Here is a 17,441-nt window from a genome sequence, read left to right as displayed (position 1 = left end):
GGACCTCCTTACACCATAACCTTATAGCTGCAGTTATAACACACTGTGTGCTGGGAGACAGGGGACCTCCTTACACCATAACCTTATAGCTGCAGTTATAATACACTGTGTGCAGGGACATGGGACCTCCTTACACCATAACCTTATAGCTGCAGTAATAATGCACTGTGTGCGGGGAGACAGGGGACCTCCTTACACCATAACCTTATAGCTGCAGTTATAATGCACTGTGTGCGGGGAGACAGCGGGCCTCCTTACACCATAACCTTATAGCTGCAGTTATAATACACATTGTGCAGGGAGACAGTGGACCTCCTTACACCATAACCTTACAGCTGCAGTTATAATACACTGTGTGCGGGGAGACAGGGGACCTCCTTACACCATAACCTTACAGCTGCAGTTATAATAAACTGTATGCAGGGAGACAGGGGACCTCCTTACACCATAACCTTATAGCTGCAGTTATAATACACTGTGTGCTGGGAGACGGGGGACCTCCTTACACCATAACCTTATAGCTGCCGTTATAATACAATGTGTGCGGGGAGACAGGGAACGTCCTTACACCATAACCTTATAGCTGCAGTTATAATACACTGTGTGCAGGGAGACAGGGGACCTCCTTACACCATAACCTTATAGCTGCCGTTATAATACACTGTGTGCGGGGAGACAGGGAACCTCCTTACACTATAACCTCATAGCTGCAGTTATAATACACTGTGTGCGGGGAGACAGGGGAACCTCCTTGCACCATAACCTTATAGCTGCAGTTATAATACACTGTGTGCGGGGAGACAGGGGACCTCCTTACACCATAACCTTATAGCTGCAGTTATAATACACTGTGTGCGGGGAGACAGGGGACCTAATTACACCATAACCTTATAGATGCAGTTATAATACACTGTGTGCAGGGAGACAGGGAACCTCCTTACACCATAACCTTACAGCTGCAGTTATAATACACTGTGTGCAGGGAGACAGGGGACCTCCTTACACCATAACCTTATAGCTGCAGTTATAATACACTGTGTGCAGGGAGACAGGGGACCTCCTTACACCATAACCTTACAGCTGCAGTTATAATACACTGTATGCAGGGAGACAGGGGACCTCCTTACACCATAACCTTATAGCTGCAGTTATAATACACTGTGTGCTGGGAGACGGGGGACCTCCTTACACCATAACCTTATAGCTGCCGTTATAATACAATGTGTGCGGGGAGACAGGGAACCTCCTTACACCATAACCTTATAGCTGCAGTTATAATACACTGTGTGCAGGGAGACAGGGGACCTCCTTACACCATAACCTTAAAGCTGCAGTTTTTATACACTGTGTGCGGGGAGACAGGGGACCTCCTTGCACCATAACCTTATAGCTGCAGTTATAATACACTGTGTGCGGGGAGACAGGGGACCTCCTTACACCATAACCTTATAGCTGCAGTTATAATACACTGTGTGCGGGGAGACAGGGGACCTAATTACACCATAACCTTATAGATGCAGTTATAATACACTGTGTGCGGGGAGACAGGGGACCTCCTTACACTATAACCTTATAGCTGCAGTTATAATACACTGTGTGCAGGGAGATAAGGGACCTCCTTACACCATAACCTTATAGCTGCTGTTATAATACACTGTGTGCAGGGAGACAGGGGACCTCCTTACACCATAACCTTATAGCTGCAGTTATAATACACTGTGTGCGGGGAGACAGGGGACCTCCTTACACCATAACCTTATAGCTGCAGTTATTATACACTGTGTGCAGGGAGATAAGGGACCTCCTTACACCATAACCTTATAGCTGCAGTTATAATACACTGTGTGCAGGGAGACAGGGGACCTCCTTACACCATAACCTTATAGCTGCAGTTATAATACACTGTGTGCGGGGAGACAAGGGACCTCCTTACACCATAACCTTATAGCTGCAGTTATAATACACTGTGTGCAGGGAGACAGGGGACCTCCTTACACCATAACCTTATAGCTGCAGTTATAATACACTGTGTGCGGGGAGACAAGGGACCTCCTTACACCATAACCTTATAGCTGCAGTTATAATACACTGTGTGCGGGGAGACAGGGGACCTCCTTACACCATAACCTTATAGCTGCAGTTATTATACACTGTGTGCAGGGAGACAGGGGACCTCCTTACACCATAACCTTATAGCTGCAGTTATAATACACTGTGTGCGATGAGACAGGGGACCTCCTTACACTACAACCTTATAGCTGCAGTTATAATACACTATGTGCAGGGAGACAGTGGACCTCCTTACACCATAACCTTATAGCTGCAGTTATAATACACTGTGTGCGGGGAGACAGTGGACCTCCTTACACCATAACCTTATAGCTGCAGTTATAATACACTGTGTGCGGGGAGACAGGGGACCTCCTTACACCATAACCTTATAGCTGCAGTTATAATACACTGTGTGCGGGGAGACAGGGGACTCCCTTACACCATAACCTTATAGCTGCAGTAATAATACACTGTGTGAGGGGAGACAGGGGACCTCCTTCCACCATAACCTTATAGCTGCAGTTATGATACACTGTGTGGGGGGAGACAGGGGACCTCCTTACACCATAACCTTATAGCTGCAGTTATAATATACTGTGTGGGGGGAGACAGGGGACCTCCTTACACCATAACCTTATAGCTGCAGTTATAATACACTGTGTGCAGGGAGACAGGGGACCTCCTTACACCATAACCTTATAGCTACAGTTATAACACACTGTGTGCGGGGAGACAGGGGACCTCCTTACACCATAACCATATAGCTGCAGTTATAATACACTGTGTGCGAGGAGACAGGGGACCTCCTTACACCATAACCTTATAGCTGCAGTAATAATACACTGTGTGAGGGGAGACAGGGGACCTCCTTCCACCATAACCTTATAGCTGCAGTTATGATACACTGTGTGGGGGGAGACAGGGGACCTCCTTACACCATAACCTTATAGCTGCAGTTATAATATACTGTGTGGGGGGAGACAGGGGACTTCCTTACACCATAACTTTATAGCTGCAGTTATAATACACTGTGTGCAGGGAGACAGGGGACCTCCTTACACCATAACCTTATAGCTACAGTTATAACACACTGTGTGCGGGGAGACAGGGGACCTCCTTACACCATAAGCTTATAGCTGCAGTTATAACACACTGTGTGCGGGGAGACAGGGGACCTCCTTACACCATAACCATATAGCTGCAGTTATAATACACTGTGTGCGAGGAGACAGGGGACCTCCTTACACCATAACCTTATAGCTGCAGTTATAATACACTGTGTGCGGGGAGATAAGGGACCTCCTTACACCATAACCTTATAGCTGCAGTAATAATACAGATTAATTTATTCAAGGAGCGAAATTGTTCTGATACTTTGAGCACAGTATATGTTAAGATATGTTTTTATTTCCTTAAGATCTAAATATAACATTTTAGGTTATTTTATATGCATCTACATTATTATCATTCATATGAACCTCATCATGTATTTAGTGTAGACACAGTGGGGGAGATTAATCAGCATGTCCTGAATTGTGTCTCTTTTGATGGGACTACAAAAATCTGTTCCAATTTATTGACCGTAAGTGTTTTAAAAGTAGTCTGAAAAGTGTCACATTTCTTCTTTCTGTTCCGAAACTGTGTTAGTTATCCCCCAATATCGTGTACATGTTTAACAACCCAAATATTGCAACTTGTTTGCAATGAACCACTTGCTGTTTATTTCCATGTTTGTTTTGAAAGGCACATGTCACGCAATGTCCAGTATTTGTTACATCACATACTGGACTCACAGAGGCATGAATGAAGAGGTTAATGGGTTCATTGTCGCGTCAGCATGTTACGTGTACGCACAAGGTGGGGCCATTTCTGAGTTATCACGTTAGTTTCTCTGTACACGATGGGAAATAAGCATCTGTTTAAGATGATAAAGAAAGGACTGTAAGAGCTGACTTAGTTATATAGCCGTTTACTCTGCAGGGCAGTCTGGGTGTGTCACCCAGTGCAAAATTCTAAATTATACCAACAAAAATTCAATACTTCTGTCATTTTGCTCAAATGACATAATAAAAAGCACGCGCAGTAAAAAGCAATTCACTGTGTTTGCTAGAAAACATTGTGATTAAAACTACTGCAGCGAGTGCTGTATAATTGGAGTTCATGGGATCTCGAGGTCTGCACTCAGCAGTTTCATTCCTGAAAAGGTTTGAATGGAACTAATGCTGGAACTGATTGACATAGACATAGAGCTTCATTCGTGGCTTACAGAATTGGAGATGTGTTGTAATGCACTGTTCAGTAAATAGTCCCCACATACATAGTTACATATACAGGTTTGGTTTGTTTGATGTTAATGTTAAGAGCCTATCCCATGTCCTCTAACCTACAGCAATAAACCCTACCTCCACACTATGAGTTTTTTTTATTGGAGAGGAGGGTGCAGTGTCTATACATAATTTAAAACAAAGTTTATTTTGGAGACCTATATCATTTGTAATGCTGTTCTTTTTTTTTTTGGACACTGGTGTGAACTGAGAGCATGAGTAAATGGCAGAAACCACCGACCAGGACTACTGCTAGGAAAATGGTAAAGGACGAGCACAGCAGATTATGGCCAGGGAAGACATTAAATGCATTAAAAAGGTAATGACTAATTTTATGGTCACATAAGACTGCATCCAGCGTTTGTCTAGATTTTGGTGTATGCTCATGGCCACCAGTAGAGAGGGTCAGGCTTACTTTGGACACTGAAGAAATCCCAATACAAACCTTTCAATAGATATTTACCCTAGTTGTTATATCAAGATAGCTGCATGATACTTTGAATCAATGTGTTTTCTGCACAGTACTCTGCAGACATAATAATAACATGTTTCCTACGAATTATCTTATGCACAAACAATTCCACTGGGCAGTCACTCAAACCTACAGTTTAATGGGACAGAGGGGATGGCCTGCTGGGGGCTCTCGTTACGTATTTACTGCAATAAAAAAAGTTAAACACTGGTGGAAGGATGGCACCAGGAGAATCCAGGCACTATAATCACTTCAATGAGATTAAACCGTTACAATGCCTATACTGTCCAGTTAACACGCATTCCGACAATAAAGAAAACGTGTCATTCTGCTGGTGACAGTTCCTCTCTCTCTTGTTTGCACTCCTACAATACTCCTTCCTGTGGTCACATAGACACGTCTAGGTGGTGATGGTGGTAGGGATTGATCAGACGTTGTAAATGTGCATAGGTTGCCAGGCTGTGCCAACACAAGTTGGCCTTTAACATAAATAAAATAAAATGGGTTCTTTTAAACAAATGCTATAATAATGAATATGTAATGAGTAGTTGTTAGAATGTGCTATTATCTCCAATACGACAGCCTGTCTTTAGAGAGCAAAGCATCGCTCATATTGCCCTCCAATACAGAATGATAATGTAATGGCATTACTTCTTCCCAAAATTATTATATAGCTCCCTTTCAGCAATGTTGTCAAAGCACTAATAACACATTTGGTGCAGAAATCAGATTACTGAGGCAAAGAAAGTTATAAATAAATGCAAACGCCTAGTAAATGCTGGTGAGTTACATATTAAAATTAAAACCATGGCTGGGTTCAACGGACAGGTTTTAATGTTGCGCCAAGATCCAGCGCCAACCACTGCCGACCGTGCTGCCCTCCATTTATCTAACACAGGACTCAGCAGGGCTTCAGCTGAAATGGCGTGTAGGTGACGTGTGGTTTGTTTCTGATAACCGACTGCATTTTTCTCACCTTTAATCACCCGAGGAACTCATTTCGTCAGACACACATGTTGATGGCAGACATTGATTAAAGAACATTATAACTTACCAGCATCCCCTCTCCACATTTCTCAGTCATGTTCCTCTAGGTAGGTGACCTTTGTCGCACGAGGTATTGTGTAAGTCTATCGGGATATAGATTGATGAGTCCGTTTCCTCTGGTCTGGATATCGGGGATATTGTCAGATTTGCTTTAGAAGCGGAGGTTTCTGAGCTGGAAAGAAATGAGATTGTTTTTCATCATCTGACACGATCACAGGCCCGAATTTTCCCCCATGTATAGGTAGAAACAAGGACCACACCTCTCAAGTGTCCCTTTTTAGGCGGGTCAGTCACTATTAAAGGTCCCTCTTTTCCTTCCTAATACCCCACATTTTTACAAGTTTTGTCAGAGATTAACAGCGATAACACTCACATTAATCTGTCATGTGGCTTTCAGAAGTAAAGTAAGCAATATGTTCAGCTATATAAATGGCTACCAGTAGGTTATGAAATCACCTAAAATATCCCAGAACAGCCCCTCTCCTGACCACATCTCCAGTCGCAGCCACCCCTCTATTAGGAAATCGTCCGTGTTTGGTCATTTAAAATGTCCCTTCATATAGTTTATAAACAGTGAAATGATCGGAGCAGAGCTGCAGGTTTCATCGTCCAGTGAGCAACGCCATGATATCCCAGTGGGTTTGTTATCTGACATTTCTGAACGTGAATGAATTGATACATTAGTATCAGCACACAAATCACGCTTTATTCTAACCAGGTCATCGCACGTTTGGGGTCTGTGGGTGCCCGTCTAGATCCTGTATTGTGAATATTCAAACTCACAGTGACAGTTATTAATTAGAAAAATATCTCCCGAGAACGTTATCACAGCAGCCAATCAGAGCCTGAGATTCAGGCAGATGAGCTCCCAGCATTCCACTGGGCAGGCAGGAGTATACGGTGTAGAGCAGCGGTGCCCAAAATGTAGACACATAGCTGTTGTAAAAATACAAATCCCATGATGCATTGCATGCCTTTAGAATGCCATTAGAATGATAAAGCATTATGGAAGTTGTGGTTTTAAAACACCGGGTGATCTACCTTTTGGCCACCCTTGGTCGAGATGACTGTCCACTGGGCCATATGAAAGACCTGATTAATTATATAATTTGTTCAATTTGTACAAATTGCACTGATTTTAAAAGGACCTTCACAGGCTAGAGACATGTCTTACATTACCTCATCTTACTAGAGAGACATTTCGTGAAGACAGGGCCATTTAAAGAACCACAGATCCTCAGTGAGTTAAGCAATTAAATTAACTTTAAAATAATAAAATTTATAAATTAAAATAATTATATTTTTGCCTGCTATGGCCTAGATTTGTAATTCCATCGTCAATTTTACATAATTCCGTTTAGCGAACAGAGCCCATATTGTTTAATTTCTATAGGGGGTTTAAAGGAACAATATAGAGTTAGGAATACAAACATGGTACCTATTTAGGAGACACACCACGCGCTTGTGAGGGTTTGAAAAGCTATATTTACTTACTTTTCAGCCCTCACTACTGCGCTCTCTGTTCTGCTGTTCCACTTCCCTGGCTGCAATCATCAAGATTAATAATGACGGGCAATCCAATGTTTCCCCATTGCGAAACGTTGGGAGGCTAGGGCGCTGTACCAATCAGGTATTTGACTGAGAACCGACGCAGTTCTCAAAGAGGAAGCGCGTCTAGCGGCTATCAGGAAGATAGCCACTTGTGGTGTGTTAACCATGCAGCAGTTTCTATAAAACTGCAATATTTTGTATTGCAGGTCTCAAACTACACTCAGGTCACATCACTGTGATGAAGTAGTCTGGGTGGCTGTAGTGGTCCTTTAAACAGTCTCCAGGGTGGCCAACTGACACCTAGTCAAACAGACAAACAGACGTCACTGTGAAATGTATGGTGTGATGGAGCCTTGAATGTCATGTGTACCATAATATAACATATGTAAGTTTAATGATATAATAACAGAATACAATAAATCCAAAATCCTATAGAATGTGACGCAGCAGAAGATGTGCACTTCGGAGAAATAGTTTGTAATAAATGTAATTATATTTGGAAACTCCTGAATTGTTTAGTCCTAAAATTGTAATCCATCTTACACCTATCATCAGTATGCAAAAAAACCCCACAATAAATGGTGGTAACAATGGGACTGCATGGTAATGGAGCCGTTTAATTAACTAGGTGTTTTTGTTACTACAAACACGTATTCCAGTTCTCTGTCTATGTTGGTCTCAGGACTTTCAGGAGGTATTATCTGTTTCTTTAATTGTACGTTTGCACAATCCCAGAAACACAGAAGGAATGGTGTCCTAACTTCTTCACTCTGGGAGGTGGGACAGCATCTCCCGTACTCTGAAGGTCTCATGAACTACATCTCACTCTGCAGCCTACGGGTTATGCCAGTCTGACCGGCACCTTTTATACTTCCAGTTCTACACTATTGGTGGATGTGACGATATCTGGTTCGGAGGAATGGGAAGCACTTGATAAAAACATATTCTCTCCTTGGACTTTGCAGTTGCTTCTACACTTTGTTTCGGTATAGAGTGCTGCTGCTATTAGTACCCTGATTTTTGTTCACCAAAACAACCATTACTTTAGCGCCTGGACTGTACCATGAAAATGCAGCTTAGATTTAACCGGGTCACCTATCTCAAAACGTTTCGGATGCCTTGGTAGATATCTAGCAAAGTGGCCAGGGTGAAATATTGCAGAACGAACCACCTATCCATCTGATTGGTTCTCCCCAACTCAAGGGGGTAGCTAAACTCAGTAGTGTTGTTTATTTTATCACCAGTCCTATATTCTCTCAGTTTTCCAGAAGCAGATGACCACCTGTCAGCCAGCACATTAAGTCTGTACTTGAATAGAACACTTAAGGAATTCTTGCAGATTCTCTCTTATGACTGTCCCAGAGAAACAGAAATCAGGTGAAAAATCTGAGATGGTGGGACAACAATTTTAAATCAGGATCAAATTGACAGATATTGAACAGTTCAGAGGTTTTTTAATTTCTCAAAACTTCTCTGGGTTGGCTTCACATTGAAAATCCTTATTAAAATATACAACTGGCATTAGAAAATGTAACAGTAAGGCTAAACATGCACACTGTGGGCACTGAAACACGAAGGGCAGATCCTTTTTAACCCTCCAATTACCAGGGAGGTTTTAGGAACAGAGAGACCAAGTCATCTAGCACCTTTTAGTCTTCTTACTCTTCCTTATAATAAACACTGCCACAAACTTCTCTATTGGCACCAAATTTCCTCCAGAGGTTCTCTGAGTATCCACAGTCCCATGCCTAGGGTGCACCAGTTCCTCTTTAGAAAACATTTTACAGCCAGATCTTGACATCACGCAATGCACGGGGTGTAAAGCTGAACCTCTGCCTAGTATAACACTGCAGACAATTATAGGACTTTTAGTTAACAAAATTTTGGGCATAACTTAACAGAGGGAGGTATGAAATTGGTTTGGGGTGTTGGTGGGGCTACAGCTAGGGTGTGCTAGGGACAATTATCATCAGTGGTGAGGTGTCGCAGTTAGCAAGTTCCAACATGGACAATCCTGCAATTCAGCCACATAGGAATGAAAATGCAGACAACTCTGTGGAAGCACTCATGGGCAGACCTACCCTGTATTGACCTCTCACTGCACGTTTTGGGCACATTCAACTGTTGTCACCAGCAGTGGACACCAAATAACTATCTGAGGACTGCAGGACATAAGTCTCACATTAGTCACTATAATTCCTGATGAGTTCTGCACATGTCATGATCTACTCTAAAAATACTGGAACATACTTTACTCGGTGTGATTAACTTGAGTTTTATTTACAGACGGATCTAAAACGTATCACAGATTTTATTTGTTGACCAGAACGTTAGGCTTAATACATGATATTTGGGACACTTGTGAAAGAGGTTCCTTTAATCTTAACACAGCATTGGTGCTAAAACCAAGACAAATATATATTACTTGTCCAGATTTTCATAGTACTGAAACAAAACAAACATTAACAGGTAATGTGAATGGAAACAAGTGATGTGTTAGAAAATACAGATAGAACCAAAATAGCTGGACCGAAATTGGTGCTTGAGTCTAAAGCTCTGCAGGACTGAGGGCCAAAAGTGTCCAAAAAGCGGCTGATATTGCATAGTGGTACACAGAAAACCACGAAGTCGAAATGGATACAGACAAACTAAATACTGACCTGGTTTCTGACCAAAGGAGATTATCGCCTACAGCAAAGGAATCTCCATGCCGCAAAGGTCAGAAGAACAGGCCGCAGACTCCATGCTCGTGGTATCAGCCTTGTTAAACTCCGAGGTACTATTAATGCAGAAAATGAAACATGTGCTGCAAGATCTCAGGAAAGATTTGCATGCCGATTTTAGTAAACTCACCTCAGAATTGAAAATTGGCAGCTAAGACCCGGCAACAAAGCCATGCCACTACACAGGCCCAAGGCCCACACCTAAAATGGCAGAGACCATGTGCGGACTAACTAACTTGCAGAGCCCAGAGCAACCCAAAGATTCCTGCTGACCCGACACTTACCGCAGCCAGCAGCAAGACAACTACTCAGGGTTCCCACGAGACATTTGCCTCCCGAGGCGGACGGAAGTAGAGGAGGAGAAACATTAAACAAGTGGCGGCATCACAGCACCCGCCATCGGCAGCCTACCCAAAGGTACCTGCCCTCAGAGGGATCCAGAGAGCTGACACCCAGGGCAAATAGCTGCACACCCCTCTGCTTACCGTACGGAGCCTCCTGCCCAGCAGCCCTGGAACCGCGATGCACTCAGACCGCAGACACGCAGAAGGAAAGTGCTACATCCATAGAAGGCGCGGAATGTACCGTAGCTCAGGAGTCACTAGGCAGACATGCCCCACATCCACTCGGCACAAGCACAACGACCCTGAACAACTAGGACCTGGGCCCCGCTCATGTGCCGCCCGCACAGAGCATTCCCGAGATGCAGCATGGGGACCTATGGGGTGAAGAAATCCTACAGCTTCCATGTACACATCTAACATGGCTTATCCTATTATGATTAGTTAAAGATTGATGTACTCTATGATACCACAGAAACGTATGTATGCCTCTTTAACACTGCTGATCCCTCACATAACTCGAAGACACACTAGAATTGTTATACTCTATGCCTCACCTAATCGGATGTGCCATGGAGATGTATGCATGCCTACTTAACCCGGCAGTTCTCTACACTTAAATCGATGTCACACTAGTATTGTTTCACTTAATGCCGTAACTAACCCTCTATGCTATAGAAATGTAGAAATGTTTGCGTGTCTCTTTGACTCGGATTAAGGTTATTCTACACGGAGACAAAATAGAAATGTTAACCAAGGTCATAAAAAGAAAAATTGTGCAATCGAATCTGCCACTGCTTAACCCGATTACACCTGTATACGCTGTTTGAAAATGCTATGAACACTCCTGCACATCAAAAAATAAAGAATTTATAATATATTGTGGAGATTCCAATCAGCTGAAACAGATGCCTTTCTGACTTCTCAGCGGCAAAGATAGAAAAAGCCAGAAGAAATTACCAGTGCAGAATTAAGACCAGAATCCTTACGCATAAAGAAATCCTTAGAGGTCACTTTATTTCCTACGCCACTGGCCTACGTAGAAATAGGAAAAAGGAATTGAAAGTTCCCAATGTACAAACTTACTGTTTTAAAGTTACACTTCAGGTGACTGACATGATTTCAAATGTTTATGACACATTTCATTTTATTTTTATTTTGGAAAATTTTGCCACTTGGTTTTTAGTGGCTACAGATATCAAGTTTTTTGTTATGGTTTTTTTTAAAGAGAAGCTTTAGTCAATCATGGCTAATTGACTATTATAATTATCAATGTTTATTATCAAGCAAATGATACATGCTACATTTTGGTTACGTGACAATAACACTTCTCTTTTGGGAATATTGATTTAAACTTTTAGTGAAAGTGGTCATTTAAGCTTTTTTTTTTTATAGTCTGAAATCTTAACAATATTTCATGTGAGGAAGCTGTTAGCTTGCTATATTTACAATGGAACTCACTGAGGCACATTATCAACATCTCAAGGGAATATTCGATTGAGAATTAAGAAAATTAGAATGAAACTGAAGGTACAGAGTCATTTTATTTTCTATTAATCAGCACCAAATCATCAAATCATGTGGTTAACTCAGAAATCACTTTACAGACATGATCACAATGGATTTACGGAGCGTCCCTCGGGAGCCCTGCAAGGCCCTACTTAAAATCATTTTCTAATATCATTTAAAGATCAAAAATGAAAGTAGTCACCATGTATGTGTCAATCGCGAATAACAAGGAGAGAAGCCTAGTCTGATCACAATGTGGTCAAAAGCAAAAGAAAATTAACTGAAAGGCGCTCAAAGACAACCCGTGAAGCTTGGTGGGCTAGCTTCTGATGGGAACACAAAGTGTCTGGTTGGAGACATATAATACAAATGTGTCAGCTCTACGTCATAAAATGCTTTGCAAGGTATTCAAGCTCTAACCAAGCCGTCCTCATCGCTGGTTACAAATAGGACTTTCACTTTCATTCTGAATTTTATTTCAACACATTAACACCGAAAATAAATTGCTTTAACGCAGAGTTTACATTGTTGAAGGAAATAGTTTTGGTTCTGTTTTTTTTTTTTTTTATTCCAGAACTATGTAACTATGTAACCTCAATGCCATCTTCCTCCTGGCTTCCAGTCCTTATGAATATTGTATTTTCATTAAGTCAGTAATACAGCATGGCTGATGTCAGTGGGATCTTTCCATTCATCGTCTTCTGCATGTACTTATATTGATCATAGGCATCCAGTGTACATGAAAACAAACTGACATGTATGGCGCAGTCAGCTAATGCCAAAGGAACGGCTTAGCGGTTTTCAATGAAATGGGGTTCCTAAAAAACCCTCAACATAGGGAATAGTAAATGTTTAATAAAAAATGTATCTTTATTACACAGTTAGTTGTAACTAAGTATTCAAATCCTATGTCCACCCTTTATTTTTCAGTCAAACAATTTTTGAGTAGTGGCAACATGTCCCATCTCTCCTCACAGCTTATCAATGCTCTCTAATGTTGGATTTATTTGGAAGGATAATGTGGGGTTAAAAGACCCCCATTACAACGTTGGAGGCTGAGAGGTGAGGTTTTTTGGAGGTCAGAAAACCCAATTTTTTTTTTGTCTTAACGTTTGATAAGTTATGGCACCCCAATCTCTATGCACCACAACCATCTACATTTACCTGTAGTAGGTATGGTCCTTGGTGTGTCCCTTTAAACTGAGATTTGCATCATTTTGGTACATTTCTTTCAGGAAAGAAAAAAAACAACCATCTTGTTTAATTTAAAGAGGTGAAACTTCTCTAACAAGGTAACATATACAAACACACAGATAAAGCAGCAGTAGCTTAGTATCCAACAGCTTAAAATACATAGTAAAACCAAGAAAACGTTACCTGCGCTCTGGCCTAAATCCCCATGTGTAACATATACCATATTATTTCCCTCGCCCGAGAACCACATTTTCTTGGTAAATCCAGTGCTGTTATAGGCTTATTTTTCGGAATAGATCTGAATTAAAATATATTCCAAAACACATTCTATAGGGAGGTAATATTGTAGCGTTCATGTATTTGGAAGTGCCAGCGAGTACGAGTACGGTTGTATCAAAAATCAGGAAGTTGCTAATATATGTGAATAGCTGTTTTTGTTAAAGAGACATGACACATACCCAAATATGGTAGGTTTAGGGTTTTCCATGGGTGGAGCCACAGCCTCTTTCCATGAATTGGCGACACACTTCAACATGACTTAGGCAACCACAATCGCAGATGCTACATTTTCATGAGAAATCGCACAGTTACATGTACTCTACGTGGAAATTCTGCAAGTTCCATATTCTGCAGTTTGAAGTACAATAATGAGGAAGTCTCACTAAGCATAATGTTATGTAAGATAACGTGCCTGAAACAAGCAGCGTTAAGCTAAAATAAATATCTAACAGCTTTGTCATAGTTGATTGCACATGACAATTGATCAACAAAAGGTTATTTGTTGAACTAGGGATTTTTGGGATACGAATTGAAGAAAAACCTGTTGCTCAATACTTTATATCTAAAACACTAACACGTCAGAAAGTTAAATGCCAACAAGTATCAATTTCACTTACTCACTGGGTAATATTACCCCAGGATCTGATATTTACATGTTACATTTGCTAGAAAGGATGTGGGGGAGCATACCATACTCTAGAGCAGGCATAGGAAACCTTTGGCACTCCAGATGTTTTGGACTAGACCTCCCATGATGATTTGCCAGCATTACGGATGTAAGAGCATTATGGGGGATGTAGTCCAAAACATCTGGAGGGCCTGAGGTTGCCTATTCCTGCTCTAGAACATAATAGCAGACCTACAGGATTTTCAAGAACACAATTAGGACAGTTGTCCAGGAGCAGAAACTTTTTATATTTTTGACCCTTGTTGTTCTATCTGAGATTGAACCATTACTTTTCCTGTGGTTGAAGGCTGAAAGAGGGGGTTGAATTAATCAAAACAGTGGGTACATCCACTACAAATAGGATATTAGATTTGAGAAACAATTCTAACCATTGTCATAAGATGTGATAAAAATAGAGTATATTCCCCAAAGGGAGGGAATTTCTTCTATTGATTTTTGCGTACTAAGGTATGCAACATAAATACCTGGATTTGGCAACAGATTGCTGGGTTAACACTTTAAACCCTTCTCATGTTGGAATGGAAAGGCGGAGGTTTGGGCAGCTCAGTTCCTGCATTGGTGCATATTATCCTCCCACTTACATAATGCTGTCACATTTCTAGGCAAGAACAACCCTTAGGACATATCTATGTTTACATGCTTGGAATTTCAGGGTTGATATATCTTCTCGTGAGCGTGCTGTACCAATGGTGGGCATGCATTAACTACCGTCCTGGTGCTCACACGAGATCTGTCATTGTCTTCAGGTCTATGTCGCTGCACATCAGGTCCTAGAACTACAAGTGGCTGCTTTACACCTGTTTTTGGGGAAATTAGTTTCACCCAGTCACTCTGCTGGACGGCCCCCCATTTACTGGGCTACTGGCTGCTTACTTCCTGGCTTCTGACTTGGCTTTTTTGGCTACCCATTTTATGTGCTACTGTAGATGGCCTATCCCTCTTGTAGCTACATAGCGGTTCACAGTCGCCACCTTCTATGAGGCATCCGGGGGTTCTTTATAGCCAGACAATCTAACTCCTTGCAATTCATTTTATTTCATTTTGTTTTCCCCAGTTTTGGAGATCTGCAGCTTTTGCAAGAAATCCCTCGAATGCAAAAAGGGCATATTTAAATTCATGCATGTTTTCATTGGGGGTATATTTACTAAATAGCGATGTTTAAATTTGTATTTGGGCAGTGGAGTGTCCCTTTAAGTAACTGGTAAAGCAGCACAAAACTCGGTCAGTATTTTACGAATAGTGCTGTGCCTTAAGGTAATTCCTGAAACTGGAAAGATCGCAATCCAGCGAAATGTTTGCTCAGCATTCCGAGATTTAAGGTGAATTCTTAGAATGGCCTTTTGAGGGTGTTTTGAGGCTCACAGATTATTGAAGTGGTTTTTCTTTGTTTATTTACTTGGTTTTACTCCACTTCACTCATGTTCTCTGAACCTGTTGGACAGGCATTGTACCATAATGTGTTGTCACAAAATGTTGTACCTTCTTTTTTTAGGCTAGGTAATATCACAGGAAAGAGTTGCTATTTCTCAAACATCAAACATCCTGTGTTTGAGCATATGACATTTTTGGTTCTCATTTTTTTTCTTGTAGCCATCAATGGCTATTCACTAAGCTCCAAATTGTCGTGAACCTAAACCTAAATGACAGAATGAAAGCTTGTGATTTGCAGTAGTAAGTGACAGAGAACACGGGAACTTCTCCATACAGTTTCCAAAATAATGTAATAATATGTTGCAAGAACAGAATCCCTGTGGGGGGATGAAGCTTATTTTAAAGTTAGTGGTGTTGTCGCATTCAAGATGCAGTTTGCCACTCTTATAATGCATGACCGTGAATACATAAACAAATATGTTGGGAAATTTTAGGGAAAGCAAAAACAGATCTTTAAAATATCCAGATTGTCTGTGTGGCCCCAAATCATTACGTTTTGTTTTATATGTTGAAGAGAACAGAGCATGCCCTATCTTGGAAGATCAAAAATGGAGTCACTTCCATTGGAATAGGAACCCGACATGTTGTGGGAGGAAAAACCTTTTACAAAGAAAATATCATTAGATAAACATAGAAACATAGAATGTGATGGCAGACAAGAACCATTCAGCCCATCTAGTCTGCCCAGTTTTCTAAATACTTTCATTAGTCCCTGGCCTTATCTTATAGTTAGGATAGCCTTATGCCTATCCCATGCATGCTTAAACTCCTTTACTGTGTTAACCTCTACCACTTCAGCTGGAAGGCTATTCCATGCATCCACTACCCTCTCAGTAAAGTAATACTTCCTGATTATTTTTAAACCTTTGTCCCTCTAATTTAAGACTATGTCCTCTTGTTGTGGTAGTTTTTCTTCTTTTAAATATAGTCTCCTCCTTTACTGTGTTGATTCCCTTTATGTATTTAAATGTTTCTATCATATCCCCCTGTCTCGTCTTTCCTCCAAGCTATATGTTAATAGAAACATTTATAGGCAATGAATTGAACTAAATAACGTGGGCTAAAATATCTTATGTGGAAAAAATATCCAATTCTGCCACAGTCACAGCTTGATTATTTATTTTTTAATTCTTTATTTTTTAGCTTTAATACATTTTAAGTCATAATAAAAATCTAATTAAAAGGGGAGACGTCACCAATGGAATGTGCCTGTTCCACTGGTTTCTATGACGATTGAGCCACGTTTAGCCCTTTAGACCAGTGATTCAGTAAAGCGAGAACGATTGAGAATTTATCACAGGCCAAAGTAGCGTAACTGGTAGCAAAGTTGACTTGTAAATAACTGAATATATACAGTTTTAATTATATTATACAAACACAGAAGATTTAACTGAAACAAAGTAACAATGTGTGGCAAGGTAAATAGTTGGTAAACTACGTCATAAAGTAATCTAGTCAGTATTATATTAGGGAGTGTATTCCAGTGAACTTCGTCCATCCGCCCAGGCAGCCGTTCAGAGAACTCCCCACATGAGCCACCTCAGATCTGTGGCTCAGGAGTCTCTGAGCGTTCCTCCGAGTTTTCAGTATAAGAACCACAAGAATGATACCCGGTGTGCTGATAGGTGGGCTTTATATTGTCTATAAGGCACCGTATGTGGTGGACTGTGATTAGTTGCTTTAAAGGTTGACATGTTGAGCGCCGTGTCAGAGACTTGTGGGAGAGAGACAGCTCTATAAATTTCAATGCAAGACAAGGCTGTTCCCTCAATATCAGGAGGAATATTTGCAAACTGCGTGTTGCACTACGATGCTCTGATATCATGTGAA

General features: G+C 41.2%; 1 protein-coding gene across 1 annotated transcript in view; it reads right to left on the bottom strand.

Annotated features, from left to right (window-relative positions):
• SLC6A9 (solute carrier family 6 member 9) overlaps nt 1–17,441 on the bottom strand; it is a 147,617-nt gene that overhangs the window by 106,893 nt on the left and 23,283 nt on the right. The window contains exon 2 of the mRNA XM_063427724.1: nt 5,903–6,067. Within this exon, the coding sequence (XP_063283794.1) occupies nt 5,903–5,932 (30 nt within the window). The 5' untranslated portion in view covers nt 5,933–6,067. The remainder of the gene's footprint in view (nt 1–5,902; nt 6,068–17,441) is intronic.

This window comes from Pelobates fuscus, chromosome 7 (assembly GCF_036172605.1).
Source record: "Pelobates fuscus isolate aPelFus1 chromosome 7, aPelFus1.pri, whole genome shotgun sequence".
Classification (NCBI taxonomy): domain Eukaryota; kingdom Metazoa; phylum Chordata; class Amphibia; order Anura; family Pelobatidae; genus Pelobates; species Pelobates fuscus.
The sequence above is the reverse complement of the archived record's forward strand: the minus strand, read 5'-3'. Positions and strand labels throughout refer to the sequence as shown.